The sequence below is a fragment of the Phlebotomus argentipes genome, unplaced genomic scaffold (genome assembly GCF_947086385.1).
Source record: "Phlebotomus argentipes unplaced genomic scaffold, Phlebotomus argentipes genome assembly scaffold_4, whole genome shotgun sequence".
Classification (NCBI taxonomy): domain Eukaryota; kingdom Metazoa; phylum Arthropoda; class Insecta; order Diptera; family Psychodidae; genus Phlebotomus; species Phlebotomus argentipes.
The window spans coordinates 8,876,375-8,903,415 of NW_026776174.1; the positions used below are offsets into that span (position 1 = coordinate 8,876,375).

Below are 27,041 nucleotides of genomic sequence, written 5' to 3' on the forward strand. Positions count from 1 at the left end.
TGTTGCTTTTGTCCGCTGCCGGCGCTGGCGTGCTCATCGACGATTCATCGAGAGTACGGCTGGCGTCTCTTCCGGCCTTTTAGTTTTGGCGTGTCGCTGCAGCAAGAAGGGCAAGAGCGTTTTTCTCTGCAAGTTTCTCAAAAATACTTCTTTTGTTACCGCGTAGTGTTGAATTGAGAGCGTGAGAAGAGATGGCCGATCAGGAGTTCGACATGAACGGTGAGGATTTCTCGCAAGATGTGAGGCCAAGTGACGACGAACAAATGAATGGTGACCAAGCCGGTGATGGTGGCAACAATGTTGGAAATGGAAGCGCTGCCGAGGCCCCTGGACGCGATGACGACAGGTAAAGAGCCCCATTTCCTATCACAAAACCACCCCAAAGCAGTGTATTTTGCATTTGACTGGTCATTGAGATGAAATAAGCAGCTGTATGTGGTGGTTTTGGCGTGTGAAAACATTGTGGTGTGGCGTCTCGGGAAATTTTCCGTGTGACATTTTGGGAATGACTCATGAGCATTCCACTGCGAAATCCTAAATCATCGGTGTCGCATCATCGTTTTATCGTGTTTTAATGCCATAATTCTCACGCCAAGACCAGCATCCACAGATTTGACCAGTTATATTGTCGCTATTATTTGCGTAAAAGCTGCAATTGACTTTTTTTCTCGCCATTGTACTACGCAATGGATGGAAGCGTGTGCAAAAATGGCGACCGAGGCGGCGAAGCTCTCTCTTCTCTTCTCTCTCACTCTGGCAATTCTGTCCGGGTAGCAAAATTCACACGCTCAGCAAAATTTTCCTATCACTTTGCCCGGTTGGTTCTCTTGCAATTCTTGCGCTAATATTATTTCAGTGAACTTTTTCGGATTGCAATAAATGCTGGAATATCATTTATTAATGAATTTTGTCATGGTAAGATTTCCCTTCACCGCCTTCTAAGAATGAGGTTGTGTGGTCAATGAAAGGCGCAAATGAAGCAAGGTGAAAAAGAAACCGATAAACTTTCGCGCTAAAATATCGCGTATAATAATATTCTCAGTCAACAGAAATGAGTAATCGTGAATTTCTGAAAATGTGTGAAAAAGCATAATTTTGTCTAACAATTTTCTTGAAGTTCTTCCCCCCCCACGCCAAAGGATGGAGATTTTATATTGGCTTTTCCAGACACACAGACTTTTTATTGATTGTTTCTTTTTAGTATTTAGCATTTAGAAGGGAGAGAGAGAGTGTATTTTGGACGGAAGCAGTAGAGTTGTTTGTTGTTTCGGGCGAAAGTAATCATCACAGTTGACTATCAGTTGGGTCTTTTTTTTATCAGAAATTGATAAAAGACAGAATTGACAAAGAGGCGAAGGATTTTCCTTATCAACACTTACGATGAGTGTAATCATTCAAGTTATTGATCATGCTCTCTCCAGATGGTTTGTATTTGTCCACTTTTTGTACGATTTCACCATAAACTTGACGTTAGTTTTTAAGTAAAGTTCATACACATTTTGTCACATAAGCGAAGGGATCAATTCTCAAGAAATCGGGTTAAGTTTTTTCTACCTGGCTTCTGCTATTAAGCTGCAGACGAGAGAGTAATTAATGCGAGGCGTCAGACGAAATTGATATGAGCCCTTTAGCAAGAGGAGAGTTCCTGAGAATTGATTTCTGATTGTTCAGAAATACACGATCTTTCACAAACTGATGAGCAATAATAGTTGTGTCTGAGAGAGAGAAGATTAGTTTCAAATTGCCAACCTCGAGAGTTATTGCCGCTTCGTTCTATTTAATTGTTAGTCAAGGGAGAGAGATAAAAGTCTAAGGAAATTAACAATTTGTTCTACAGCTCGATTGATTGATTGTTTGAGAAAATAATATGTATAGCGATAATCAGAATTTTATGGTAAACATAAAAAAAAGGATTTGGTGTTAAAGAATTTCTTTGAATTCAGGAAAAAAGTGTTGTGAAATGGTGAATATATCTTTGTTTTTAGCGAAGATAAAGTTTGTCTTGATCAAAATTCTGGTATTTTTTCATCAATTATTGTTTTTTTTATTTTATCCTTTGCTATATAATTATTGTGTCACATTGAATAATGTTTTTTCTTCCTAACAGAACCAAACAAAAAAAAATGTGTGTATCTTTTTTGTAGCGAAATTTTTCAGATTATTCCCCAATTGCATTTTCCCTCGTGTCGCAAAAATTGAACGCATAGTTTGTCCGTATCGTAGAGAGTTTTCATCAGCGGTTTGTGACATTGGCTAAAGACGAAGAGAGAAGCGTTGTTTGACGAGAATTAAAGAAAGAATGAAAAAAAAAATGGTCGGAAGCGAAAATTTGTCATCGTCGTTAAACATTTTGCAAAATGATCACGAAAATATAAGTATGAAAAGTTGTGTAAAATACTTTTTTGTCTTGTAAGAATTTTTAACATTAATCTTTGTAATTTACTATATAATGTGTTCTTTTCTCCTAGTGTTTGCCACACTGTTTTATTGTAGATACATATAAAAGACATCGTGGATTTGCATTAAGAGTAATCGAAAGAATGAAATCTTCTCATATAATGAACGTGTTGAGTAAATCATCAAAAGTAATCGATGAGATGCAGTTGAGTGCAATTGAGTTCCTCTTTAATCGTCGGCGCACCCGCACGCACGCACGCAATTTTGTGGTAAATTGATGCCTTGATGAAAGAGCGCAGAGTGGCAAATTTTTGACCAAAATCACGGGGAATCGAGTTGCAAATTTGTAAGACCAAAATGAGCAAAATGCGAGATGCAGACACTTGACGGTGTCTCAATCGCGATTTTGATTGACTTCTGTAGGGAATCCTTTTCCACCTCTTCTGTGATATTTGGCCCAGTTGAATAGAGCGAACTAACCTTGTTCCTCTCCGGCAGGTGTGTTGTTGAGTGATGAGAGTGATGATGAAGATGAATCCCAACTGGAGTTGTGTCTCCTCATCTCTAAAGCCGGAGAAAATTCCCCGACAACCAGATGAAACCCGATGGTATTTATCACACACACACAAAATCTCAACCAAAAAAAAAAATCTCAAATCAAATTCAATCAAAAGAAAAATGCCCAAAAATTGAATGGATGGAAATTTCGCACACAATGAAAAGTTGAAACGAAAAAAAAAAATACAAATCAAATTGAGAAGATTTTCTTGTATATAGAAGCATTGCCAGATATCAGATTCAATGCCAGAGGATCAGAGCCCAAGAGCAAAAGAAAAGCCAAGAGATGAAAATTTGCCAATAAAAAGATGTGATGCCCAAAATCCGGAAATGGACAGATTGATGTTGCTGAAAAAGTGGAGAAATGGCCACAAAGATTGTTGTTGAGCTGCGCTGGCTTTTGCTGTTCCTTCACATGAGAGTTGTCTATCTTTTCTCACTTTATTGCTGTCTTGTTGTCGTTATTGATTCTCTTACATTTACTTCCCTATCTTCTTAACGTAAATCCGGAACAGCTGAGAAGATGTTTTTCACTTATTATCTGTTGTTGTTGCTTTTTGGGTGATGTTTTTCGCCAGCCAGTGTTTGAGAAATTGTTCAATTTTGAGATGTGAGTCCCTTAAACTGCAAGAGGCAAAAAGACAAAAGAAAAAAAAAATGGCAAAAAGCAAAAATCTTCATCAATTTATCAGCGGACGTTGCATATTTCAAAGTGAAATTTGTGGTAAAAAAAAAACATAATTTCTTTTTTCTAATGTAATTCTAATAAAATTTTTATTGATAAGAACTCAAATGAATCAAAAATCTATCCCTTCTTTTTTATAGAGCTTGTTTTTATTGCAGACGAGATTGTGATTTGCCTAGTGAGCGAGTTTTCCAGTTCAAAATGTCGAAATTGACATTCGCACAGACAGAAAAAGTCAAAAGAGCCCAAATTGATATGCAATTTTCATCAATTGACAAAGCGTAATTCTCTCTTTGCCATGGATATTGAGTGCAAAAAAGCGAGACAAGACACAAAATATATTGTTGTTTGTGAAGTAATTGTAAGAAGTATTGTTTCTATACCTCATTCTTGGTGATGATAAATAAAAAAAATGTTGAATAATTTTTTTTCTAGAATGTTTAATGTAAAATTTTGTTCTCCACGCGTCAGAAATACAGAAAAGACTACAAATAATCGTTTTTCTTTCATATTTGATAAAATAAGTAATTGTTAAGTAATATTAATGAAATTTTATCTTCTACCTTATAAATAAGTACATATTTGGAAATATTTGAAAAGTTGCCTTTGAAATACTATGTCAATACTGCTAAATCTCTTATTTTTTTCTTTTCTAGATACCCTAACGTAGATTTGTAGATATTTTATTTTTGTCTGTTTTTTTTATTTCTAAGTTTTATAATGTTTTTTTTTTTGTTTTTAACCCAAATTCTCTTCGCCACCACGACAAAGTATCAATCTAATGTTGAACTCTTTTGATATTGCAGAAAACTTTTCGTTGGCGGTCTGAGCTGGGAAACCACGGAGAGTACGTATTTGACTTGATACCTTGATTATATTTCTTTGGGGAGCTGTGAGTTTGATTGTGGCTGCTGTTTTTGTTGTTTTGCAGAGGAGCTTCGCGAGCACTTTGGACAATATGGTGAAATCGAGAGCATAAATGTGAAGACAGATCCACAGACCGGACGGTCGCGTGGATTCGCCTTCATCGTGTATGCATCAGCTGACTCGATTGATAAGGTGACAGCAGCTGGGGATCACATCATAAACAACAAGAAGGTTGATCCCAAGAAGGCCAAGGCTCGCCATGGAAAGATCTTTGTCGGTGGACTGACAACAGAGATCAGCGACGATGAAATCAAGACCTTCTTTGGGCAGTTTGGAAATGTAAGTTTGCTATCTCTGGCTCCATTTGGGCTCTTAATCTTATTTTTTTTTATCTAATCTGTGACCTTGTGCTTATCTCACGACAGATTGTCGAGATGGAGATGCCATTCGACAAGCAGAAGAACCAGCGAAAGGGTTTCTGCTTCATCACCTTTGATTCTGAGCAGGTGGTGAGTGAGCTGCTGAAGACACCGAAGCAGACCATCTCAGGAAAGGAGGTGGATGTGAAGAAAGCCACACCAAAGCCAGAGAACATGCCGATGGGCATGATGCGCGGCGGTGGTCGCGGAGGCCGTGGAACTCGCGGTGGCCGAGGAGGTTAGTGCCAAAAGCTACATCTTTACCACATTGGCATAGCGGAGAGCTTTCATGTGGGAAATTGTTTCTCTTTCATCTCCTTCTATGTACGCGCGCGTCCTCCTCTATCATCGGTGCCTTTGCTTCCCGCAATTACTGGCTCATCAAACTCCTCGTCAGGTGGTTACGGCCAAGGTTGGGGCAATCAGGGCTACGGCTATGGCCAGGGATACGGATATGGGGGCTATGACAACTACGGGGGCGGCAACAACTACGACTACTACAGCGGCGGATATGGGGGCTATGGCGGCTATGATTATGCCGGATATGGAAACTATGGTAAATACCAGAATTACCCTCAATATTCACAACACAGTCAGCATAAGAATAATCATTAAAGAGAGAGGGATACGTGGAATGATACGAAAGAGAGAGAGAGAGAGCGAGAGAGACGTAGATTGTAGGGAACATTCATGAGAGATTGCAAGGGTAGATATGAAGGAAGGTTAGAAAACATGAGAAAGAGAGCGTAATTGATAAGTGAAAGGAATGATGAGAGGAGTATTTCGTATAATTCTTTAATTTTCCCTTCAGTTCTTTTTTTTTTCACTACTCTATAATACATAGTTTTTTTTGTCATAACAATATACTTTTCGTTTTCTAAATGAACTTTAGTAATTAATAACCACGTAAGTTTAAAACGATATATCTTTGGAATTCAGATTAGTTCTTTGATTAAAAGTACATGTAGAATTATATTTTCTTCGTCATAGTAACTCAAAAGAGAAAAACGTAATTTTAAGGGCTAATATCTTTTTGCGATTTTTTTTTGTCTTTTTTTTTGGAAAATTATGTCGTTGAATTTGGGATAAATTTGTTCTATTTTTGCAAAGAGTATCACTTCACAGATGATCAGTAAAATCCATTAATACACCCCTCAAGTAATAATTTGAGAATTATACTGAAAAGGAGGCGAAGGAACCACGAGGTGTAAGGCGGCAGAAAGAAGATCTGACAAACAATGTTAGAAAGAAGGAGAGTGAGAGAGAGAGAGAGAAAGAGAACCACAGTCTTATCGATCAGTGGTCGACAAAAAAAAGAGACTACATTCGCTAATGAGTGTATTTGTAAATATAATTTTATTCTTTTGTACAAAAGACGAGCAAAGAGGTGAAAGTATAAAATAGGATAATGTGTAGGAGAAGAAAACTGAGTGTAGGGTTCGATCCACAGCGAGGATTGGCCGCAAGTCTAGTTTTTAGAGATGAATGAGAACTGAAAACAACTCAGGAAGATATATTTTCATGTGCCGCGAAGTATCAAAGTTTTTTTTTTAATCTTGATTACCTCATTCGTTGATTTTTCTTTCCTCTCTCAGAAGTTTTTCATTTTTTTTTCCTATATATACACAGATTTCCCCTAGAAAAAAGAAATCACTGAAAGAAAGTGATGAATGTTGTGTTGAGTGCGTCTCTCTGACTCAAAAGCTTGTCGAGAGAAGACTCAATGAGAGCAGCGCAAATAATAATATACTAATCCCAAAAATATATTTACAAAAAACCTGTTTTTCATATTATACAATGTTGTTTTACCGAAAAAGAAGAATGATAAATATTTTTTATTTATATATATTTACAGATAATAGACAGAAGAATGTGAACAATAGTAAGAGTTCAAAGAGAGAATATTCTAGACCATATTCAAGGAAGTAGAGATGAGAGAGAAAAATACACAAACAAAGCAAAAAGAAACGAGTTATTGCAATATTGCAAAACAGGCAAAAGAAGAGAGAGAGAGAGAAAGAGAGAGCCTTTAATTTTAAAATAAGATGGATTGCAAATAATAAGAGTAAAAAAAAAGAAGAAACATAATTGCAAGAGAGCAAAATATCAAATAATGAGTGGAATTATAGAAGAAAGATTATTCAAATTCAACACATAAGAAAAATATATCTAACAATATTTCATTTTCACACATTAGGAAGTATTTGGAAAAAAATACTGAGAAATTGTCAGGATTATCATTGATGAGATTTCTTACATTTTTCTGCATGGTTCCAATGTTTAGATAATAATTTCATTTCTTTTTGTTTTACTATTATCAATGTGATACCATATATTCCCCTTAAATGTGCCACCTTCATTGATGCTACTATTTTTACTTGATATATATATATATATATATATTCCTTATATATATTATTTTTGGTTGCTAAACTGCGCATTACAATTTATTCACGGGCTTAAATAACATTAGTAAATGAAATGATTGTTTCTTGGCAAATGGTATATAAAAATATCCGATTGATTAATTGAAGTTTATCGTACTAGATTTAAATTAAATACTAATAAAACATATAAAGTTCATTTAGAAGAAGCGAATAATAGCTGAAGAAGAAAAGCTATATTTCGAAAGAATCTTTCTTTTAAAGTACATTTTGCAGAGATTTTGATGGTTTATAAACTAATTATAGAGAGTGAATTTATTTTTTTTTTGGTGAAGATTTCAAAAGCAAGACATTTATGTTGAGATGAGAAAGAATACGAAGAAAAAAAAATGTTAGGTGACACATTTTTAAAAAGGAGAAAATAAGGTAATAATATATGGAAAATACATTGTGAAACATTGGGCTTTTAACGTTCGATTTTTCTTTTTCTATGACAAAATTTGGAAGGAATGCAAAACGCCAGATGAGCTAAAGCAAAAAAAAATATATTGTTACAGAATGCAGAGAGAAGAGATAGCGAAAATAAAAGACAATGTGTTTGCCATATATTTATTTATCCTTGTTTTCTTTCTGTTTTATTTTATCTCTTACTTTGATTCATCATCAAATCTTTCACACAACGCACACCTTTATTATTTTTTTGTAATAGTTTTTAATATTTCACTAGTCTATTTGGGATTCTTGTGTCTTGTAAGAGCAATTTTCTTTTTGACCATAATCTTTTTGTACATTTTCTCCTCGAGATGTTTTTTGTGTTTGTTTCAATGATTAAGAATCTTGTAACTATTTTCTAATTCTTGCTCTAGTGAACTGAGGGGAAAATGCTAGAATTATACTTTGTTGATGATCGCTGACGAGAGATGTGACGCGCTATATTGAATTGTGTGTCATTTCCGATCAGTGATTATTTGTGAGAATGCCTGAAATTAATGACATTTTTCTAATTTGATAAAATGTTCTCTTGATCCTTCTTTAAAATGCTAAAAGAAAAAGGAGAGAGAGAAAGTGAAAAATAACCAGGAAACGTAACTAATTTGCTGAGAAACAACACTCGAACATTTTTTTCTCACTTTTCTTTATTGCCTTGAGTGTTGGAGAGTTTTTGTATAGAGAGTTTTGCTAATGCCTGAACATGCGAGACATGCAAGACAAAATCTAAAGAATCCTCATTTTTGCCCAGACTATGGCTATGGCGGTTATGACGGAGGCTACGGGAATGGCGGGCGCTCTGGAGGGCCACGGGGCAAAGGTACTGACAGAGATTTTCACTGCAATGGCCTTTTTTACCAATTATTGACTGTCCGTGCAAAGTAAAGTACAAGATGAGATATGATTTGAGAGCAATTTTCCTATTAGACGAGAGAAAGAGAGAGAGGCAATTGTAACTGTCCATTTTCTGCACCCAAAATCTTGCTTGAGTGTGCATTTTGACCACATTTTACCTCTTTTATTTACCTCTACTTCCTCCACATTTATCTCATTCTTGTATCTATTAATATTTTGTCGTATTTACCACTATATTTTAATTTTTTTTCTTGTGTTCTTAACGAGAAAGTGCTGTTATTCTCCTCCTCCACATATATATATATATATATATATATTTGTTGGTTATAAATTGTTCATTGCAAAATTTTGTCCATGACGAGAATAACTATCATTTTACTTATTAATTTGATTGAATTTATTATATGGTTTTGTTGTCTACAAAATTCTGTTAAAATTGTCTTGGTGAATTTGGCAAAAAAAAAACAAAATAAGACAAAGAAAGTACCGAAGAAAATGTCAAATTAGATTTTATCAAGTGTGTTGGTTGGTTCGGTGTTGGTGATTTGTTTACATCCTCCTTTATCCGCTCATTTGCTGACATAGATGCATTTTTCCTCCTGTCCGCTGTGAAAATCTGCATGCTTTAGCGCCTTTTAGTAACACTTGCCATTGATCATCACATCATGATTTATTTCCTTTATCTCTAATTTTACTTTTTTCACTACTTACAATTGAGCTTAGTGAATGTTCTATATATCCTCCTTAAGTGGTACAAAACACAGTCGAGATTAGAGTAAAAGCTAATTCTCATGATAATGTGCGTGTTTCCAAAAAAATGGGTTGACAAAAAGAACGATAAAGAGTGTGAAATGAATCAGAAATTTTCCAAATTGAAAAGTATTTCATTCGTGAGATATTGAAGAGAGAGAGAGAGCTCAAAGGGGGAATTAATTGCATTTCTTTTTGTCCTTTTCTCTCTCTCTGTGTCCAGGTGGAAACTACCAGGGTGGCAAGCAGCGAGGCGGCGGCGGTGGACGTCAGCAGAGGCACCAGCCCTACTAAGGAGGGGGCCGCGAGCGCGCCCCACGGAGTCCCTCTGGGCATCTTTTCTTCATTTTCAAGAGAAAGCAAGAGAGAAACAATTACATTTAAGAGACACACCCTCCCTTACAGATTAAACAGAAGAAGAGTAATAGTGGAAAGATGAAGAGAGGAAGTTAGCATTATTAGGAGTGAAGTGAGAAAGAGAGATCAACAATTCATAAAAAAAGAGTCTCTTGTGTGTATTTCGTGAATTATTTACAGATAAACAGGAGAGAATATTAATATTTTTTAACGCCTAGAATGGAAGATATTCTTCAGTCTCATTGAATTTTTCTGTGTGTGTTGTAAAATCTAAACGTTAAATGAGAAAATAGAGTAATTATAACAGAGAAGATGGGAAAAACTGTAGAGATTAATTCAATAGGAATGTTTAATTTCAATGTGATTTCATGTTTGAATGGAGAGGGTCTGAGGTCGATCTGGATGTGACCTCCCTCAAGAGTTCAATTATCTTGGCCTCCATCCATCCTCATCATTCCATTACAGAAAGAAGAAACAAAAAAGGAAAGGATACAGTTTCACTTCCAGATTGCCCGCAGGATTGCTAAAGCTACAAATCCTCGCTCATTTCTTTTTTTTTATACGACATTTTTCACTTATTTAATATAGTAGCCCCACTCTGTTTGCCTTTAGGATCCCCGGGGAGACCCGGAAAGTTTTATGATTCTCATTTAGACACAATGGAAGAGATATAGTGAAAATGATAAAAGTCCGTGTAAAATCTGTTTTTAAGATAAATTGAGATGAAGAACAATAAATATAGTTCAACATGTAGAAAATATTTTGTAAAGTCTTGCATTATTTTTTCACGTTCGTTGAAAAAGTAAAAAAAAAAAGAGTTCAATAAAGTCTAGCTTTTATTGATGAGTAGTAAAAAAAAAGGACAAACACACTTGGAGAGATTCTCTGGTTGGGTGTTTGAGAGATTTTTGGTGTCCACGAGACTATGCCGCTGAGCAAAGGAATTAGGAATGTATTTCACAATTTGTCCATTTTACCTTGACATACATAATTTCTCTGTTTTTTTTTTGCTAGCATTTAATGTGTACAATTTAAGGAGCAAGGATAGCCGTAAGATTAACTTAATTCTCTGATACAATTTTAGCATTGGTAATCAAGTTTTATTCAAACTAACATGTACTTTGAGACATAATAAAAACCACCAATTTAAATTCACAGTCTTGTTCCTTTTATTCTGCATGGTTACTTTTTTTTATTCTTTTACCATCCAAACTCCAAAATGCTTAGAGATTACGCGTGTTTGAAATGCGAGGGAAGAAGGGAAATCGATGAATGTAATCGATTACTTCACTGTGACATGAGCGCTCTCAAGCGGTTGTTACGGGAAACACCGTTACGATTTGGTAGCACGTACCGAAATTGTTGACTTTACAAAGCCGCTTTACTGATGCGTTTTTCGGGCATTTCACTAGACAAATGGTATTAAGAGATGCAATAAAACGTAAAAATGATAATAACTCTATTATTTTCCTGTGAATTGGGCGGAAAACTGACGCAATGTGTGGAAAATGCGTCACATGCAGTAAGGCATACGAATGGAGAGGGGAAAGTGCCACCGGGTTTTGCTTCAGCGATGTGATTGGTGGAAAAAATATCCCCGACAATATTTCCCTCTCGACACAAAAAGTCTCAATCAGTGCATTTCTTCTCTCAAATAAAATTAATAATAATATATTTGTTGTACTACAAATAAGTGATATTTTAGAATTAATCAAAATTAGCAGGTGAGCGGCAGCGAGCGGAGTTGTGCGGGGGATCGTGGGGGCGCTGGGGTGGCCGCAGAACGCTGCGAAATGTGCATGAATATGGCATCGACGATGCCATTTTAACCTTACAATTTTCTCACCCTTTTTGTCACCTCCCGGGGCTTGCTGCGCCTCTGAGAGCACTCCCTGTCGCGAGCTTGGTGCCTGGGGCGCGGGTTGCTGGGGTGCGGGATGAGTAAGGTGGGGCGGGAGGGTGGTTTCTGGGGCGCTTTGCATCGGACTGAAGGTCCCCATCGTGTGACAGTGGCTTCTTGCAGACGCCATGAGAGTGCCGCGAATGGGCCATGCGTTTTCTCACAGTTGCCCCTTTTGCGACGCTCAGCGTGCCCCGGTGGGGCTCTTGGAGTACTCAAATGCGAGGAATGTGTGGTTTTCGAGGCATTTTTGGGGGATTTTCAGGTTGGGCGTCGCTGCGGGAGTTTTTTTTTTGGTCGCAAAGAAAAAGAGCCCCAAAAGTGACACTATTGATCGCAGGCTGTGGGATTTCTCGACGCAATTTGTCATCTCAGGCACTCTTTGTTCTTCCTTGCTGGAGCATTTTGGGTGCGAAAGTGGGATTTGGGGGTCCCAGGGGAGGAAAATGACGAGGGTGGGTCACTTTTGCAGCCCGACGCGCGTGATTAATGTGTCTGAGGGCCATCTGCATTGTCCCGATTGCTCGAGTCGAGGTTACGCTAATGCTGGCTCTCTTCCATCCCGAGTAGCAACACATCAGTAACATAACGGCAATGGTCATGGACGCTTCTCCCTCGCCTCAATCTGTTGGACGTGAGTTTGTGCGCCAGTACTACACGCTCCTCAACAAGGCGCCGAACCATCTCCATCGCTTCTACAACCAGCAATCGAGCTTCGTGCACGATGGCCTGGAGCCCAACAACCGCGAGTCGAGCCTGGTGATTGGCCAGAAGCAGATCCACAACCGCATCCAGCAGCTCAACTTCCGCGATTGCCACGCCAAGATCAGCCAGGTGGACAGCCAGGTGACTCTGGGCAATGGCGTCGTGGTGCAGGTGACCGGGGAGTTGTCCAACGACGGGCAGCCGATGCGCCGCTTCACGCAGACCTTCGTCCTGGCCGCCGAGACGCCGAAGAAGTACTATGTTCACAATGACATCTTTCGCTACCAGGACGTGTACTCGGACGACGAGGCGGACGCGGACAGCGAGCGCTCGGAGAACGACGCCGACGCGGACACCAACGCGGCTGGAGCCGTCGAGGAGACCCCGACCGGTGGGACCATCCAGCTGTCGCAGCCGCAGGCGCCCATGTACTATCCGATGGTGAGCCAGGGCGCGGCTACGGGCTTGCAGCAGATCACGCAGACGGTGCAGATGAACGGCGTGGTGCACGACGAGATGCTGCAGAGCTTGCCGACGGCCACGCTTCTGCCCGTGTCGCCCAGTTCGGGCGCCGTGGCTGGCGCGCCGCTGGTGCCGCCGAGCGCCAACTCCGGCGTCCTTCCGCTCGATCCGACCGTGGCCGCCGCCCAGGCCACGCTGCCGCTCGCTCAGGCTGCCGCCAAGGACCCCACCATGCAGCTGCCCGCCGTGGCCGAGGTGAGCGTGATCGAGGCCGCGGAGAAGGCCAAGGCAGTGGCCGCTGCGGCCGCGGCCGAGGAGCCCGCCAAGGAGCTGAAGGAGGACGGCCTCAAGGACGACATGGTGCCGCGCGTGATGCAAACCGAGACGACGTACGCCAACCTGGTGAAGTCTGGCGGCGGCCCTCCCGGTGGTCTTACCTTCGCTTCGGCTATGGCTCAGGCCGGCGCCCCGGGGTCCCACGGACCTCTTGGTGTCGGACAGCCGACCGTTCCCGTCTCCCTGACACGACATGTCACATCTCCGCCTCCAGTGAAGTATGAGAACAGCAGCAGTGGCGGCGCCGGCGGCGGTGGTGGCTACCGGGGCCCCAGAGATGGGGAGCTCGCCGGGGCTCTGCCCCAGCGCAATCCCGGCAACGTGCCGCCGCGTCAGGTGCGCGAGCGGAGGAGCAGTAACACGAATCAGGGCGCCTTCTCGGACATGCAGCAACTCTTCCTCGGCAACATTCCCCACCAGGCCACCGAAGAGGATCTGAAGCCGCTGTTCTCCAAGTATGGCACTGTGCTCGAGTTGAGGATCCTTAGCAAGCCCTCCAGCGCCGTGAAGATCGTGGGCAGGCCCCCGCCGCCCAACTATGGCTTCATCACCTTCGCGGATCCTGAGGCGGCCACAGCGTGTCACTCGGAGAACGTAAGTCACTGGCTAATTGCGTCATATTGTCCATTACTGATTTGTTTTCTTTCTTCTCTTGCTGCTATCTCTGTGTGACAGAATGTCGTGTTCAATGACGGTTCGTCGGATGGACAGAAGCTGAACATTGAGCTGAAGAAGGCAAGACTTCGGAACGAACTGGGAGGCAGCGGCGAGCGGGACAGGCGTGTGATGGGCGGCGGCGGAATGCCGGGCAACGGCATGCGATCTGGAATGAACAGCGGTGCCGGAATGGGCATTCGCGGCTCCAGCAACACCAGCATGATGCGTCCTGGTGGGAATCGCAGCCTCGGCAACGGCCTACGCGGCAATAGCTTCAACCGCTCCGACCGGACGGGCCCGATGGGTCGCGGCGGCGACGGCGAGAGGCCAACCGGGCCCATCGGCAGCGGCGGCAACACCTATGTCCGCCGCTAGGGCGGCCACGAGCGGGAGGAGGCAGCGGAGAGGGTGAGAAGGAGAGAGACAGAGAGAAGAGCAGAAGGCGTCCCCGTGAGAGCGATCTTTGAATTTAACAACACGCTGAGAGAGAAGCACTGGTGAGAAGACGATGAGGAGATCAACACGAGAGACTGGAAATAGCGCTGAAATCAGCATCAAACTTGAAGACAAAACCCTTTTCTTTTTTTCCCTGCCTTATTGAGCGAAGATTTTCAGAAAGAGAGAGAGAGAGAGAAATTAATTTTGTGAAGTGAGCGCAATAAGAACTCCTCATCCAAGAAGCTTTCCATCTAGCGAAATAGTATTTCTTCCTGCGCTCCTTGAGTTCTTTTAACAACCACATTTCACCTGTCACTATAACGTTTTTTTTTATGTAAGAAGAATTATTAGGAAATATTTATGTTTATCCTCGGAGGTGGGAAGAGAACCAAGAAGAAGAAAAAGAAGGTCAGCAGCTCTTTTCTGGCCTGCCTTTGTTTTGCAAAATTCGCCACAATGTACTTTTTTATATGGGGGGGAAAAGAAACTGAGTGAGGAGCACAAAAGAGAGTTTTAAGTTTATTTGTTTTGTTACAAACAACATATTTCTTCCTAATTTTAGTCAGTAAAAAAACAGTTGAGAGAAGCAAAAGTGAATGAGAAAAAGTAAAGTAACGTGAAAAGTGAAATCCGATTTTTAGCAGAAATGAAGAAAAATCGTCATTCAAGAGGAATAATCTTTATAATTTATAATTAATTATGTGTAAAAAAAAGCAAACCTATAGTTCTTTTAATTTATAATTTAGATAATTTGATATAATAGAATAATGAAGGATAAAAAAAAGCTAATAAATGATAGAAAGAAAGAGGATATTTTACGTTATTTTATGATTATGATAGAAAAGCAAGAGAAGAGCAAAATAGTATCAAGTATAGTAACTCGTAAGATTTGTTTACCCTCTTTCCTCACGACTAATTTTTCCTCCTTTCAATTTAGGGCTGAAACAGAGTTTAATAATTTAGAGAAAGAGAGAGAGAGAGAGAGAGAAGAGAGCGGTGTGTGAAATGGAGAATTAATACCACTAAATTCTAGGAAATGAGAGAAATATACTTATGAAATAAACAATCTTTTATATGCAATTCGCGAGACTTCAGCATATTTCTAATGTCCTCTGTTTATGTAATCTTAGGTAGATAACTCTTTTTTTTTTAAATAAATTTCTCATCGCGGATTGTTCAAAGATATCTTTTTTATTTCACTTGTTTCCATTAACAACATTGTGTTTCTGTTTGTAGCCAAAAAGAACTAACAATGAATCCTCTTTTTTTCAAAATTGTAGAGCTGGATCTTTACAAAGGAGAAAAAGGAAATACTTTTTGGAAAAATAGAATGTCAAAAGAGAGAAAAAAAACAAGAGCAAATTGATCGGACTATATGTATAAATGTGTTGTGATAGTGAATATCTTAAGGACACTATGAAGAAAAAAAACAATGAGAAACACGCAAAATTGTAGGCTCCATGAAATCCAGCAACTCTTGAAGATTCTTACCCGTGGCGCGACTTGCAGGAGTGGAATTTTTATACAGGAACAGTGTGGATATTTTGCATTGTAGCGAACGCGCGAAAAGTGACTAAAAAGTAGTAAATTGCTTCTAATATTTATTGTATAAAGACTGAAGAATTTAATTTCGTCTTTCTTAGTGGAGCAAAAAAAAGGAATATTGCGACGAAAATTTTGGAAAAAAAAGAAAGAAGCATAATAAACGTAGACATATAGTAAAAAAAAATCATCACTGTAAATTGCCTTAAGAATTTTTAGCGAAAAAAAAAGATTTATTGAAAGAAGAAATTTACAACACAATAATAATTGTATCCGAACCTCCTTCGACACTCGATCAAAAAACACCATCCATTTGATGAGAGAAGAATTTTTAGATGAAAATTTTACACTGGAGAGGAGCAAAAATTGGGGAGGACAGAGCGCGCCAATGGGTGGAATCTTCAGGATTCTGAGCAGAAGAAGAAGAAAAAAACAAACCATTTCTGAGACCCTCTTCTTTTCTTTCAAACCCCGCAAAACCCATCCAATATATTGTATTGTGTGTGATATTAGGATTTCTTGCCAGAAAGAACACAAAATATGTTGAAAAAACACAAGAGGAAAAAAAAAGCGAAAGAGATAAAATTCAACAATACAATTTCACCTTCAATTAAAAGCAGCCGAGAAGAGAGTTTTAAGGGAGAAAACATAGTTAAGAGAATTTGCAGACATTTTTCAGAATTATATAAAAGATAATTAACTGCCAACTTAGTGCTACAGAGAATTTGAGAGAGACAGAGTGTGAAAGGAGAAATCGATACCGATGTATTTTTTAGCTTTCCACACTCCTCCAGAGCTCAGTTTAAGCCGAAGAAGGAAACCTTCTTGTGAAGCAAGTGTTAAAAAAAGAAAATCTCGAAAAAGAAAGAATTCCAATTCTACCTTCAGCATCAACTCTTATCTTTGTAAAACCTCTTTAAAGAATAACAAGAATAAAGTTCTCAGCTCTGAGTTTTACACCGTAACTGCGAGAGCAACAATTTCAAAAGACAAAAACAAAAATCCACAAAGACTTTTCACTACACTTCGAATTACATTTTTTTTTATTTTCTTATACAGATTCAGAGGACTCAAAGGAAAAAAAGAAGAAAATTCTGTCACGAAGAAGGGGGAAAAAGTGTGTGTGTGTGGAAGTAATTTCACCTCGCTTTTTCTCTACTTCTTTTTAGCCTTTACGGCGCCTTTTGTGCCGCCCGCCTTGAGATTGTTTGTGAGCTTCTTCTTCTTTCGGGCCGCAGCCTCTTCGTCATCCTCAGCATTCTCACCCTCCTCGTCGCCAGACGAGTAGTCCGCCTCCCAGATCTCCTCCTCCTCCTCACTCGACTCGCCGATTAGATGGTGTCCCAGGATGTGCACGGGGCTCTGGCCCTGCACCAGCTTGAATGTGACCGGCGCGTCCGGGAACTCCAGCTCCATGCTCACCGATCGCAGCTCACCCACCTTCAGCACGGCGATGGGGATCTTCACCTCGTCCATGCACGTGGGAGCGGTCACCTGCAAGACAGCGCGAGCGTCAGTGCCCTGAAACGGCCGGCAGAGCCACCCAGCTTACCTCAACAACATGATATTCTCCCTCCTTGGCCGTGACGTCCAGCAGGATCTGCTTGATGAGGAGCTTGTTGGGCACCACCATCTCCGCATCGTCGATATTACTGTACGGATCCCATGTGTGTGTGTTCTTCTCGCTGGTCAGCGTAATACCTGCGGAGAGAGAGTGAGTCTCTGGTCAGACAGACGCTCTAACCTCACAATTTTCCTCTTCTTCCCCGCTAAGCCCTCGTTCAGCCCCAAAACAGACACCTGCCACCCCCAACGCGACCACACAACAATTACATAGCACTTCCAGCGAGTTCTGGCCAGGATCTGAGGCAAATACTGACGAAAAGCATCTGGGAAGAAGTGTTGTTTTCATTTTCCCACCCCCCAAACAAATTGCAAATTACACCAAAACTCCCAGAAATCCACACCAGACACAACTCCCACGCTCATGAGAATCACATTCCTGCTGAAAATCACTCCTGCTCAGAGAACCACCCTCCCGCCGGGCATTTCCTGCAATATTCGCAGACATAACGCTCAAGACGGGATTCGACGCCAATTTTTGTTTTCCCCTCAAATTTAGCATCTCGAGCGAATATCCCCAAAATATCCGCGCAGATGGACAGATAAACATCCTCGGGAGGCAACTCACCAAAGAAATACTCGTCAGACATGGCGATGAATGTGAAAAAGTCGGATTTCCCAGGATATTTCACGTGCACTGCTGAAAAATTGTTTTCCTCCTCAAAAAGCGAACGCTTGCCCGGCAAATGACAGCACGATGTGGTGGGGGGAGAAACTTGACGAATGTTTTTCGGGGGAAATTTCTCTTTACATTTTATAATTCCAGGAATAAATGATCTCAAATAAATCTGTCTGTAAAGTAAAATACAGTTCAGCCCGTGGTGGGCGCGTAATATGGGGGATGAGTCGATTACTTCTTCTTCGCAGCGGCCTTGTTGTTTGTGCCGCCATCCTTGGAATTGTTGGCCAGCTTTGCCCTCTTGGCCGGATTGGGCACTTCCTCCTCCTCCTCGGCGTACTCATCCTTCACATCATCGATGCCATCCTCGTCCTCCTCGCCCTCCTGCATCTCACCCATCAAGTCCGCATCGCTGGCCTCGCGGATCAGGTGGTGACCATGGATGTGCACCGGCCCAGAGCCCTGGACGAGCTTGAATGTGATCGGAGCGTCCGGGAATTCCATTTCCATCGAGATGGAGCGCGTCTCGCCCACTTTGAGGACAGCGAGTGGAATCTTTACATCATCCTGGCTCGTGGGGCTCGTCACCTGGAACATTGTGTGCACGTCAGCCAGGCAAAAGCGCCCCAAATCGATTAAATCTTACCTCGACAACATTGTACTCGCCCTCCTTGGCTTCATAGCCCAGAAGCACTTGCTTGATGATCAGTTTGTGTGGCATCAGCATCTCACTGTTCTCGGCATTCTTGTGATAGGGGTCCCATGTCTGTGAAGCCTCGTCGGCCTTCAGGGTGGTGCCTGAAAAGGACGCAAAACATAAAATCACCCACCGATACATAACCCTATTTCGTAAGAAAGATGTTTTTCATACATTTCCCTTCATTTTTTCACTCCCTTTCTAATTTAAAGTCTAAAATAACACCCTATTTTCCGAGTACACCGGATTTCTAAACAAGCTTTTTTATAGAATCGTATTGCGAAGTTATTGTTTTGTCTCCGATGCCGGCCGGAGAGATTATTCAAGTCATCCTGGTTAAAATACGTGTGCATCCATCTAAATAATTGCAACATCCTGTGGAGAGGAGTTTGCCACAGATTTCTTACCGTAAAAGAACTCGTTGGACATGGCGATGGAGATGAAGAAGCAAGATTACAAAATATGATACACAAGATTCGATGCCTTCGAGCCAAGATGACGCAGTGACGCAACTCAACGAAACTTCGCGTCAACTTGACGAAGCTCGACAGGAGAAAGCTGTCCGGAAGGGGTTTGGCGAAATCCAAAATGCACGACAATAGATCCAAATGGACAGATTGTATTCAATGAAATGCTTTCCTGTGAAACATTGTACATTTATGTGAAGGAGTTGTGGGTATTTTGAGATGGAATTTCATGGCAAATCAGAGTATCTCTCTATTTCCTCTTGTTTCGCGCCAAGCCGGCGGCTTTTGTAGTCGTCACTTTCGGGAACTTTTGCTTCCTTCGCGCACTCCCGTTCTCCTCTCCCTCAGCACCATCTTCCGGCTCCTCTTCCTCCACGCCCTCCTCATCCCACATGTCGGGATCGCTCGCCTCCCCAATCAGATGATGGCCATGGATGTGAACCGGCCCGGCGCCCTTGACCAACGTGAAGATCACCGGAGCCACAAATTCCAGCTGCATACACACGTTTCGAGCCTCGCCGACCTTCAGCACGGCGATGGGGATTTTGATTACATCCTCCATCGTCTGAGTGGCCGCCTGTTCGTCAGATACACATTAGAAAATATGTGGAATTCTGCGAAATTATCTTTACCTCCACAACATTGTACTCGCCCTCCTTGGCTTCGTGGCCCAGCAGCATCTGCTTCACCAGCAGCTTGTTCCACACGCCCAACTCCTCGTCATCGTCATTGTGGAAGGGATCCCATGTCTGCGAGGGATCCGTGCTGGTCAACGTGACTCCTGCAAGATTGAGGAAAACAATTAAGAATATTGTTTATCCCAAACATAACCTCAAATTCACGAAAACGCTTCTTCAGCCACAAATATCAAGTCTCTCCGCACAATTTTATGTTCTCACCATAGAAATAGTCATCAGTCATCGTAGCGTGTGGGAGATTAGTAAATTTGTCAGCTTTGAGATGTTGAATATGCAGAAAAAAGCGGATTTCCACAGCCGCCGGTGACTTTTCCTGTCTCTCCAATTGACGAAAGGGAAATTTTGAGGGGAAGATGAGTGTTTCACATTAATCGCCTATGGTGGCGCTGAAAATGTTTGAAATATTTTGCAACAGTCGAAAAAATATTTTCTGTAAATTTGTTACAAATATTCAAGAGGTCACAATATTGGGTGAAAATTATGAAATAGTTGCGCAAGAAAACAATTACAAACGGATCACTAACGAGGATCAACATTGTAAATATTTTTATGACCCCTGTAAAAAAAAGTAATTAAGAAGTGGTTAGGGGCCATAAAAGAGCAGGGGATTCACCGACGCATGCCAGGCTAGTCAGGATTAAGCGGTTACGCCATTGGTGCGCACAAGGCGCACGCGCCGCTCGTGTGTGCGTGCGTGTTCGTGAGCGCACTGATCAGGCAAGGGTATAAATAAGGCGTGCACGGCGCGGAGCAGTCAATACCCGCTTAGTCGTCAGAGTGATCAGACGTACCGAGTTTTTCCAGTGCTTACCAGTATCTTACGCGCGTACGAGTAGTGAAAATGGTGTGCAACTCTACTGAGAACCATGTCGTCGGGGGGCAACGAGAAGAGCTCACTCAACAGCCTCTGCAGAGTAATCTATCGCAGGAGCTTTGGGATGAGTTGGCCGCGCTTGCTTCAACATTTGACGGTGAGGCTTCAGTCGAGTTAGCAACTCCAAAAGGATGCTCAGAAGTGGTTTCCGACGTTTCCGATCAGGAAGAAACCACTTCTGAGCGCCTTTCGGGGGAGCATGTGTTTTCCGCGAAAGAAATGATGGAATATCTGCTGTCGGATGCGGACATGTCTGGGGATTTTAAACATTCAGAATTGTTTGCAATCGAGACGGAAATCTCGCCACTTCTTACGCCCATAAAGTCCATTTCATCAGTTGTCCCATCTTCAAGTGTTCCCCCACGAAAGGCCGTGGACAGAGTGGCTCAAAAGGAGGAAGGCGTCAGTGCGCAAGTCCCAGATGTTTCGAAAACTAAGAAACATTTGCCGACAGCACGCTGCACGTCTCCGATTCGAGAGCTTCCTTCTTCCCTCTCGGTTGATTCTATGACTAAGAAATCATCAAGAGTGAAGGAGACTGTGTCTGCAGTCGCTCCTCTTCCCGATTCTGCTGTATTTAAAAGACCCTTGAGCACCGTTGTCCCTAAGTCCCATGTTTCCCGCTCCAGCTCTTCCCAGCGACAAGCCACCGGCAAAGTGATTCAAGAGGAGGATGTCGCCAGTGAACAGGTCGAAGTTATTCTACGATATATGAGGCAACTGAGATCTTTTCGCTGCGTGTCTCCGATTCGAGAGCTTCCTTCTTCCCTCTCGGTTGATTCTATAACTAAGAAATCATCAAGAGCGAAGGAGACTTTGTCAGCAGCCGCTTCCCTTCCTGATTCTGCTGTATTTAAAAGACCCCTGAGTACCGTTGTCCCTAAATCTAATGTTTCTTCTTCCAGCTCTTCCCAGCGACAAACATCTGGCAAAGTGGTTCAGAAAGAGGAAGATGCCAATTCACCAGTCGAGGTCATTCTGCGATATATGAGGCAACTGGGATCTATTCGCTGCGTGTCACCAATTCGAGAGGTTGACATCAGTGCCGAGGTCAAAGTTCCTTTGCAGTCAATGACACAATTGTCGACGGTGAGCTGCGTGTCTCCGATTCGAGAGCTTCCTTCTTCCCTCTCGGTTGATGCTGTACCTAAGATATCATCAAGAGTGAAGGAGACTTCGTCTAAAGTCGCCCCCCTTCCCAATTCTGCTGTGTTTAAAAGACCCCTGAGTACCGTTGCCTCTAAGTCTAATGTTTCTCATTCCAGCTCTTCCCAGCGACAAGCCTCTGGTAAAGTGGCTCAGAAGAAGGAAGGCGTCAGTGCGCAAGTCCCAGATGTTTCGAAAACCAAGAAACATTTGCCGACAGCACGCTGCATGTCTCCGATTCGAGAGCTTCCTTCCCTCTCGGTTGATTCTATGACTAAGAAATCACCAAGAGTGAAGGAGACTTTGCCTTTACTCGCTCCTCTTCCCAATTCTGCTGCATTTAAAAGACCCCTGAGTACCGTTGCCTCTAAGTCTAATGTTTCTCATTCCAGCTCTTCCCAGCGACAAGCCTCTGGTAAAGTGGCTCAAAAGAAGGGAGGCGTCAGTGCGCAAGTCCCAGATGTTTTGCAAACCAAGAAACATTTGCCGACAGCACGCTGCACGTCTCCGATTCGTGAGCATCCCTCTTCACGTTCACTTGGTTCCGCGAGATCCGTGGCAGCGAAGATGTCTTTGCCAAAGGCTCCCCCTGTTTCTGTAAATTCCAACCATTCTAATTCACAATTTCATTCTTCTCATTCCAGATCAGCTCACCAGACGACATCGCAGAAGCGCCCCAGGAGTCCAGAAGTTTATCGCCCAGAGGATCAGAAGAGGAGGAGGATCAGCCGCGTTCCACCAACAGCCAGAGGAGTACCACCGATTCGTGCACTTCCCTCTCAGGGGTTGGCGGGTTCTGTTTCTCAGAGACGTCCAGATCAAAATGGTTCTACTCAGCAACCGATTTCGGTCCGGCAGCGACTCACAGAGAAATGGTACTCGAACGAGAAACCTCTCACGAAGCGGAGACTGCAGGAATTTAGGAGATAAGCATGACATGTAAATATTATCAATCTTTTTGTTAGTTTTAAGGCATGAAATGTAAATATTTGCTATTTTTGAAAAGACTTGTTAGTTTTAGGGAATGATTTGTACATATTTAGACGATTAGTGTTTCATTATAATTTTTAAAATGTATTTAATGAATTTTCCTGGTTATTCTTCACTAGTCCGCTCAATTCGTTTGCCCTTTCTTCCCCTAATGGTCTGCTTGGTTGGTCGGTTTGTTTTTGAATTGTCGTACACTTGAAATGTCTTCGCGGTCTTCGCAAAATATCCCACTTGGCCGACTTTCGTTAGGTTTGCAGAAAGAAGAAGAAGAAGAATCCGGGCCATTTGACGTCATTCACTCGTGGTGGCTTTTTTCTGGGATTTCGCAAAAAATACTGGCGATTTTCCCGAAGTAAGTGCTCAATTGTATAGTTAAATGCTAAAGTGATCGTGCGTGAAGGTAAAAATCATGTCGCGCTATCTGCAGAAGCCGGAAAATGCGCTCAAAAGAGCGAACGGTGAGTGGCCGGAGAGTGGAATTTTCTCTCATTCCAATATGGTGGCCTGTCCACGTTGCGGGCACGTCACGAAGCTATTTTGGGAGTTGTCTGACCGGGAGCGCCCCCCATTCTCGTCTCTCTTGCAGAGTTCATCGATGTGGGCAAGCCGGCGCGAGCCCTGGACACGCTCCAGGAGGTGTTCCGCAACAAGAAGTTCACCTACACGAGCTCCGAGTCCATCATCGAGCCCATTATGTTCAAGTATTTGGATCTGTGCGTAGAGCTGAAGAAGTCCCACATTGCCAAGGAGGGCCTGTTCCAGTACCGGAACATGTTCCAGCTGGTGAACGTGGGCTCACTGGAGAACGTGATCAGGGGGTATCTGAAGATGGCCGAGGAGCGCACCGAGGCGGCTCAGCAGCAGTCTTCGCAAGCGGTGCTGGATATTGACGATCTGGACAATTTGGCCACACCGGAGAGCATTCTCATGAGCGCCGTGTGTAGCGAAGATGCCCAAGATCGCAGCGATCGCACAATTCTTCTGCCTTGGGTGAAGTTCCTGTGGGAATCCTATTGCCAGTGCTTGGAACTGCTTCGCGTGAACACGCACTGCGAAACGCTCTATCACGACATCGCTCGCATGGCCTTCCAATTCTGCCTCAAGTACAATCGCAAGATGGAGTTCAGGAAGCTGTGCGAGAAGCTGAGGAAGCATCTCGAGGACATCTGCAAACCATCCACGCAGACTATCGGCGTCAGCATCTCTAAGCCGGAGACGCAGCAGCTGAACTTGGACACCAGGTATAAAGTGCATTCTTTTCTTTTATGCAGTCTGAAGCTGACTCTCGTTATCCTTTTTTCGTTCAGGCTTCATCAGCTGGACAGCGCTATTCAGATGGAACTGTGGCAGGAGGCTTACAAGGCCATCGAGGACATCCACGGCCTCATGAACATGAGCAAGAAGACGCCCTTGGCCAAGACAATGGCCAACTATTACCAGAAACTCGCCATGGTGTTCTGGAAGGCCGGCAATCAACTCTTCCACGCCGCTGCTCTGCTCAAGCTCTTCCAATTGACGCGCGAGATGAAGAAGAACATCACACCTGAGGAGCTCCAGCGCATGGCATCGCACGTGCTCGTGGCCATTCTGGCCATTCCGCTGCCCTCGGCTCATCCCGAGTTCGATCGATTCATCGAGACGGACAAGAGTCCCATGGAGAAAGCCCAGAGATTGGCGGTGCTTCTCACTCTGCAGCAGCCGCCGACGAGGGTGTCTCTGTTGAAGGAAATGGTGCGTCTCAATGTTCTGGGCTTGGCGGCTCCGTCACTGCAGGATCTCCATCGTTGGCTGGAAGTGGAGTTTGACCCTCTGGCGCTCTGCAATCGCGTCCAGGCGGTGCTCGATCAGATCACGGCCGATGAGAATAGTCTGCTGAAGCAGTACGCGCAGGCTGTGCAGGATGTCACGCTGGTGCGCTTGATCAGGCAGATTTCTCAAGTGTACCAGTCGATAGAGTTCACGCGATTCCTGGAGCTGGCCAAGTTTGCCGATGCCTTCTATCTGGAGCGCATCCTTGTGGATTGTGTGCGTCACAATGACATGCAGATTCGAATTGATCACAAGAAGAAGTGTGTTCACTTCGGGACGGACTTGAGCGAGAGTCAACGCGAGGATCGCCAGGATGGACCGACTCTGCAGTCCATGCCCAGCGAGCAGGTGCGCTCTCAGCTCGTGAATATGTCAATTGTCCTCCATCGCGCCATAGCGACGATCAATCCGACCAAGAGGAAGACGGAGTTGGAGAAGTTGCGTGTTCAGATGGTGGAGAACTACCACAAGAACAAGGTGGCTGAGCACCAGAGCATTCTCAAGCGTCAGAAGATCATTGAGGATCGCAAGGAGATCATCGAGAGGCAGACGATTGAGCGCGAGGAGGAGCAGCTGAGGCGCCAGGAGGAGATCAATCGACAGCAGAAGATTGCGGAGATCAAGAGGATGGAAGCGGAGCAGGAGGAGCGCGAGAGGAAGCGCCATGCCAATGAGATTCAGCAGATCAAGGAGAGGAATCTGAAGGAGAAGATGCAGCAACTTTCTCAGACTGCGACTGGACAGAAGGTGATGAAGAAGTTGGATGAGGAGGAGATCAAGAAGATGGATCCTGAGCAAATTGCCGCCAAGGAGGCGGAGGAGTTGATTAAGGAGCGTAAGGAGGTTCAGGCGAAGCTCAAGAGCCAAGAGAAACGCGTGGACTACTTCGAGAGGGCGAAGCGCTTGGAGGAGATTCCCAGAATCAAGAAGTACTTGTCGGAGAAGCAGGTGCAGGACAAGGAGTTCTGGGAGAAGCAGGAAGCCACTCGTATTGAGCAGGCGATCGCCGAGCGGAAGATGTCAGTGGCTCAGCAGGAGCGCCTGCGGAGGATGATCGAGGACAAGGAGCAATTCCTTGAGACATTGCGCGTGGAGAGGAACTCGCAGTTCGATGAGAAGGTCAAGCTGTTCAATGAGCGCATGGCGGAAGAGCGCAAGGTTCGTCTGGCGCAGAGAATTGTGCAGCGTCGCGAGGAGCGTCGCCAAAATTGGCTGCGGGAGAAGGAGGAAGAGAAGCGTCGTCGTGAGGAGGAGGTGAGGAAGCAGAAGGAGGAGGAGGAGCGCCTGGAGAGGGAACGCAAGGCCAAGGAGGCGGCTGTTGAGGAGGAGAAGCGTCGTCAGCAGTGGGAGAAGCAGAGGGCCAAGGAATTGGAGGCGGAGCGAAAGATTCAGGCGGAGAAGGACGCCATTGCCAAGAGTGTGCAGCAGGAGACTGTGTCCTGGCGCAATGCCGGAGAGCGCGAACGCGGAGATCGTGGAGATCGCGGAGAACGCGGGGAGCGCGGTGAACGCGGAGGAGAACGTGGCGAACGTGGAGAGCGTGGAGAACGCGGAGAGCGTCCAGAGCGTGCAGAACGAGGAGAGCGTCCGGAGCGCTCTGAGCGTCCGGAACGTGCTGAGCGGCCTGAGCGTCCGGCTGAGAGTGATTGGCGCAGCCCCAGGGAGAGATTCGACGGCGCTCAGGGGACAGGAGGTCGCGATCAGTGGCGCCAGAAGCCTGCTGGAAAGGACTCTTCTGGAGATGGGGATCGCTGGCGTCGTGGAGGTGATGGGGATGGAGAGAGACGCCGTGAGGACAGACCATTCACGCGCCGGGAGATTCCTCGTGACCGTGACGACCGTCGGGATGATCGCTCTGCGTGGAGACGCGATGATCGGGACCGTGGAGATCGTGGGGGCGATCGCGGAGAGCGTGGAGAGATGCGCAGGAATCAGCCGACCGGAGGAGCAGGAGGCGGTGGTGGTCGTGGTCCTCCGCCCAAGGACAACATGTGGCGCAGCGAACGCCCACGCCAGGAGCGCGGTGATCGGGATCGTGACGACAGGCGTGGCGACGAAAGGCGCGATGATAGGCGCGACCGCGGACCGCCGCCGCAGCGGCGGGAGCGCGAAGAGCGTGGCCCCAGGGACGAGAACGAATGGTCAGAGGTGAAGAGACGCTGAAGGACTTATTCTGGAAGCGGAGCAGCATCCTGGACTTCCCGCAAGAGAGGAGATCTATAGAATTATTCATATGCTATCATTTTACTACTTGGAATTATGTATTGCGATTTTCAGCCACTTTTCAGATTTGAAGAAATAAATCAGTAAATTCAAT

The 27,041-nt window shown here is 43.9% G+C and overlaps 6 protein-coding genes and 1 long non-coding RNA gene across 11 annotated transcripts; 4 read left to right on the plus strand and 3 right to left on the minus strand.

Moving 5' to 3' along the window:
- Positions 1-58: 58 nt before the first annotated feature.
- Positions 59-10,918, plus strand: LOC132258360 (RNA-binding protein squid). 4 transcript variants are annotated; one of them, XM_059755662.1, is made up of 7 exons: positions 59-346; positions 4,447-4,487; positions 4,572-4,846; positions 4,933-5,164; positions 5,324-5,482; positions 8,551-8,619; positions 9,628-10,918. In XM_059755662.1, exons 1-7 carry the CDS (start codon positions 192-194, stop codon positions 9,696-9,698), a joined length of 1,002 nt encoding a protein of 333 aa, XP_059611645.1. In that variant the 5' UTR covers positions 59-191; the 3' UTR covers positions 9,699-10,918. The 4 variants fall into 4 exon arrangements, with proteins under 4 accessions (XP_059611645.1, XP_059611644.1, XP_059611647.1 ...); XM_059755661.1 differs by having other exon boundaries at positions 4,933-5,163; positions 5,302-5,482; XM_059755664.1 differs by lacking the exon at positions 8,551-8,619 and having other exon boundaries at positions 4,933-5,163; positions 5,302-5,482.
- Positions 379-4,299, plus strand: LOC132258361 (uncharacterized). Of its 2 annotated transcripts, none has more exons than XR_009468275.1 (2): positions 379-3,679; positions 3,781-4,299. It is a non-coding gene; the product is annotated as an uncharacterized LOC132258361 (long non-coding RNA). The 2 variants fall into 2 exon arrangements; XR_009468276.1 differs by having other exon boundaries at positions 3,799-4,299.
- Positions 10,919-11,362: 444 nt separating the features above from the next.
- Positions 11,363-15,692, plus strand: LOC132258759 (ras GTPase-activating protein-binding protein 2). Its single transcript, XM_059756222.1, has 3 exons — positions 11,363-11,485; positions 12,232-13,758; positions 13,840-15,692. The coding sequence occupies exons 2-3, from the start codon at positions 12,256-12,258 to the stop codon at positions 14,194-14,196; spliced, it is 1,860 nt and encodes a 619-aa protein (XP_059612205.1). The 5' UTR covers positions 11,363-11,485; positions 12,232-12,255; the 3' UTR covers positions 14,197-15,692.
- A 1,134-nt stretch (positions 15,693-16,826) lies between these two features.
- Positions 16,827-18,101, minus strand: LOC132258762 (nucleoplasmin-like protein). The gene is made up of 3 exons (XM_059756224.1): positions 17,993-18,101; positions 17,354-17,502; positions 16,827-17,295 (listed from the first exon to the last, which is right to left on the minus strand). The coding sequence occupies exons 1-3, from the start codon at positions 18,012-18,014 to the stop codon at positions 16,957-16,959; spliced, it is 510 nt and encodes a 169-aa protein (XP_059612207.1). The 5' UTR covers positions 18,015-18,101; the 3' UTR covers positions 16,827-16,956.
- Positions 18,102-18,150: 49 nt separating this feature from the next.
- LOC132258761 (nucleoplasmin-like protein) lies at positions 18,151-19,274 on the minus strand. Its single transcript, XM_059756223.1, has 3 exons — positions 19,148-19,274; positions 18,690-18,841; positions 18,151-18,631 (listed from the first exon to the last, which is right to left on the minus strand). The coding sequence occupies exons 1-3, from the start codon at positions 19,167-19,169 to the stop codon at positions 18,275-18,277; spliced, it is 531 nt and encodes a 176-aa protein (XP_059612206.1). The 5' UTR covers positions 19,170-19,274; the 3' UTR covers positions 18,151-18,274.
- A 53-nt stretch (positions 19,275-19,327) lies between these two features.
- Positions 19,328-20,247, minus strand: LOC132258763 (nucleoplasmin-like protein). The gene is made up of 3 exons (XM_059756225.1): positions 20,107-20,247; positions 19,840-19,988; positions 19,328-19,784 (listed from the first exon to the last, which is right to left on the minus strand). The coding sequence occupies exons 1-3, from the start codon at positions 20,126-20,128 to the stop codon at positions 19,458-19,460; spliced, it is 498 nt and encodes a 165-aa protein (XP_059612208.1). The 5' UTR covers positions 20,129-20,247; the 3' UTR covers positions 19,328-19,457.
- A 2,916-nt stretch (positions 20,248-23,163) lies between these two features.
- On the plus strand, positions 23,164-27,040 carry LOC132258747 (eukaryotic translation initiation factor 3 subunit A). The gene is made up of 3 exons (XM_059756204.1): positions 23,164-23,373; positions 23,502-24,156; positions 24,223-27,040. Exons 1-3 carry the CDS (start codon positions 23,325-23,327, stop codon positions 26,885-26,887), a joined length of 3,369 nt encoding a protein of 1,122 aa, XP_059612187.1. The 5' UTR covers positions 23,164-23,324; the 3' UTR covers positions 26,888-27,040.
- The last annotated feature ends 1 nt before the right edge of the window (position 27,041 follows it).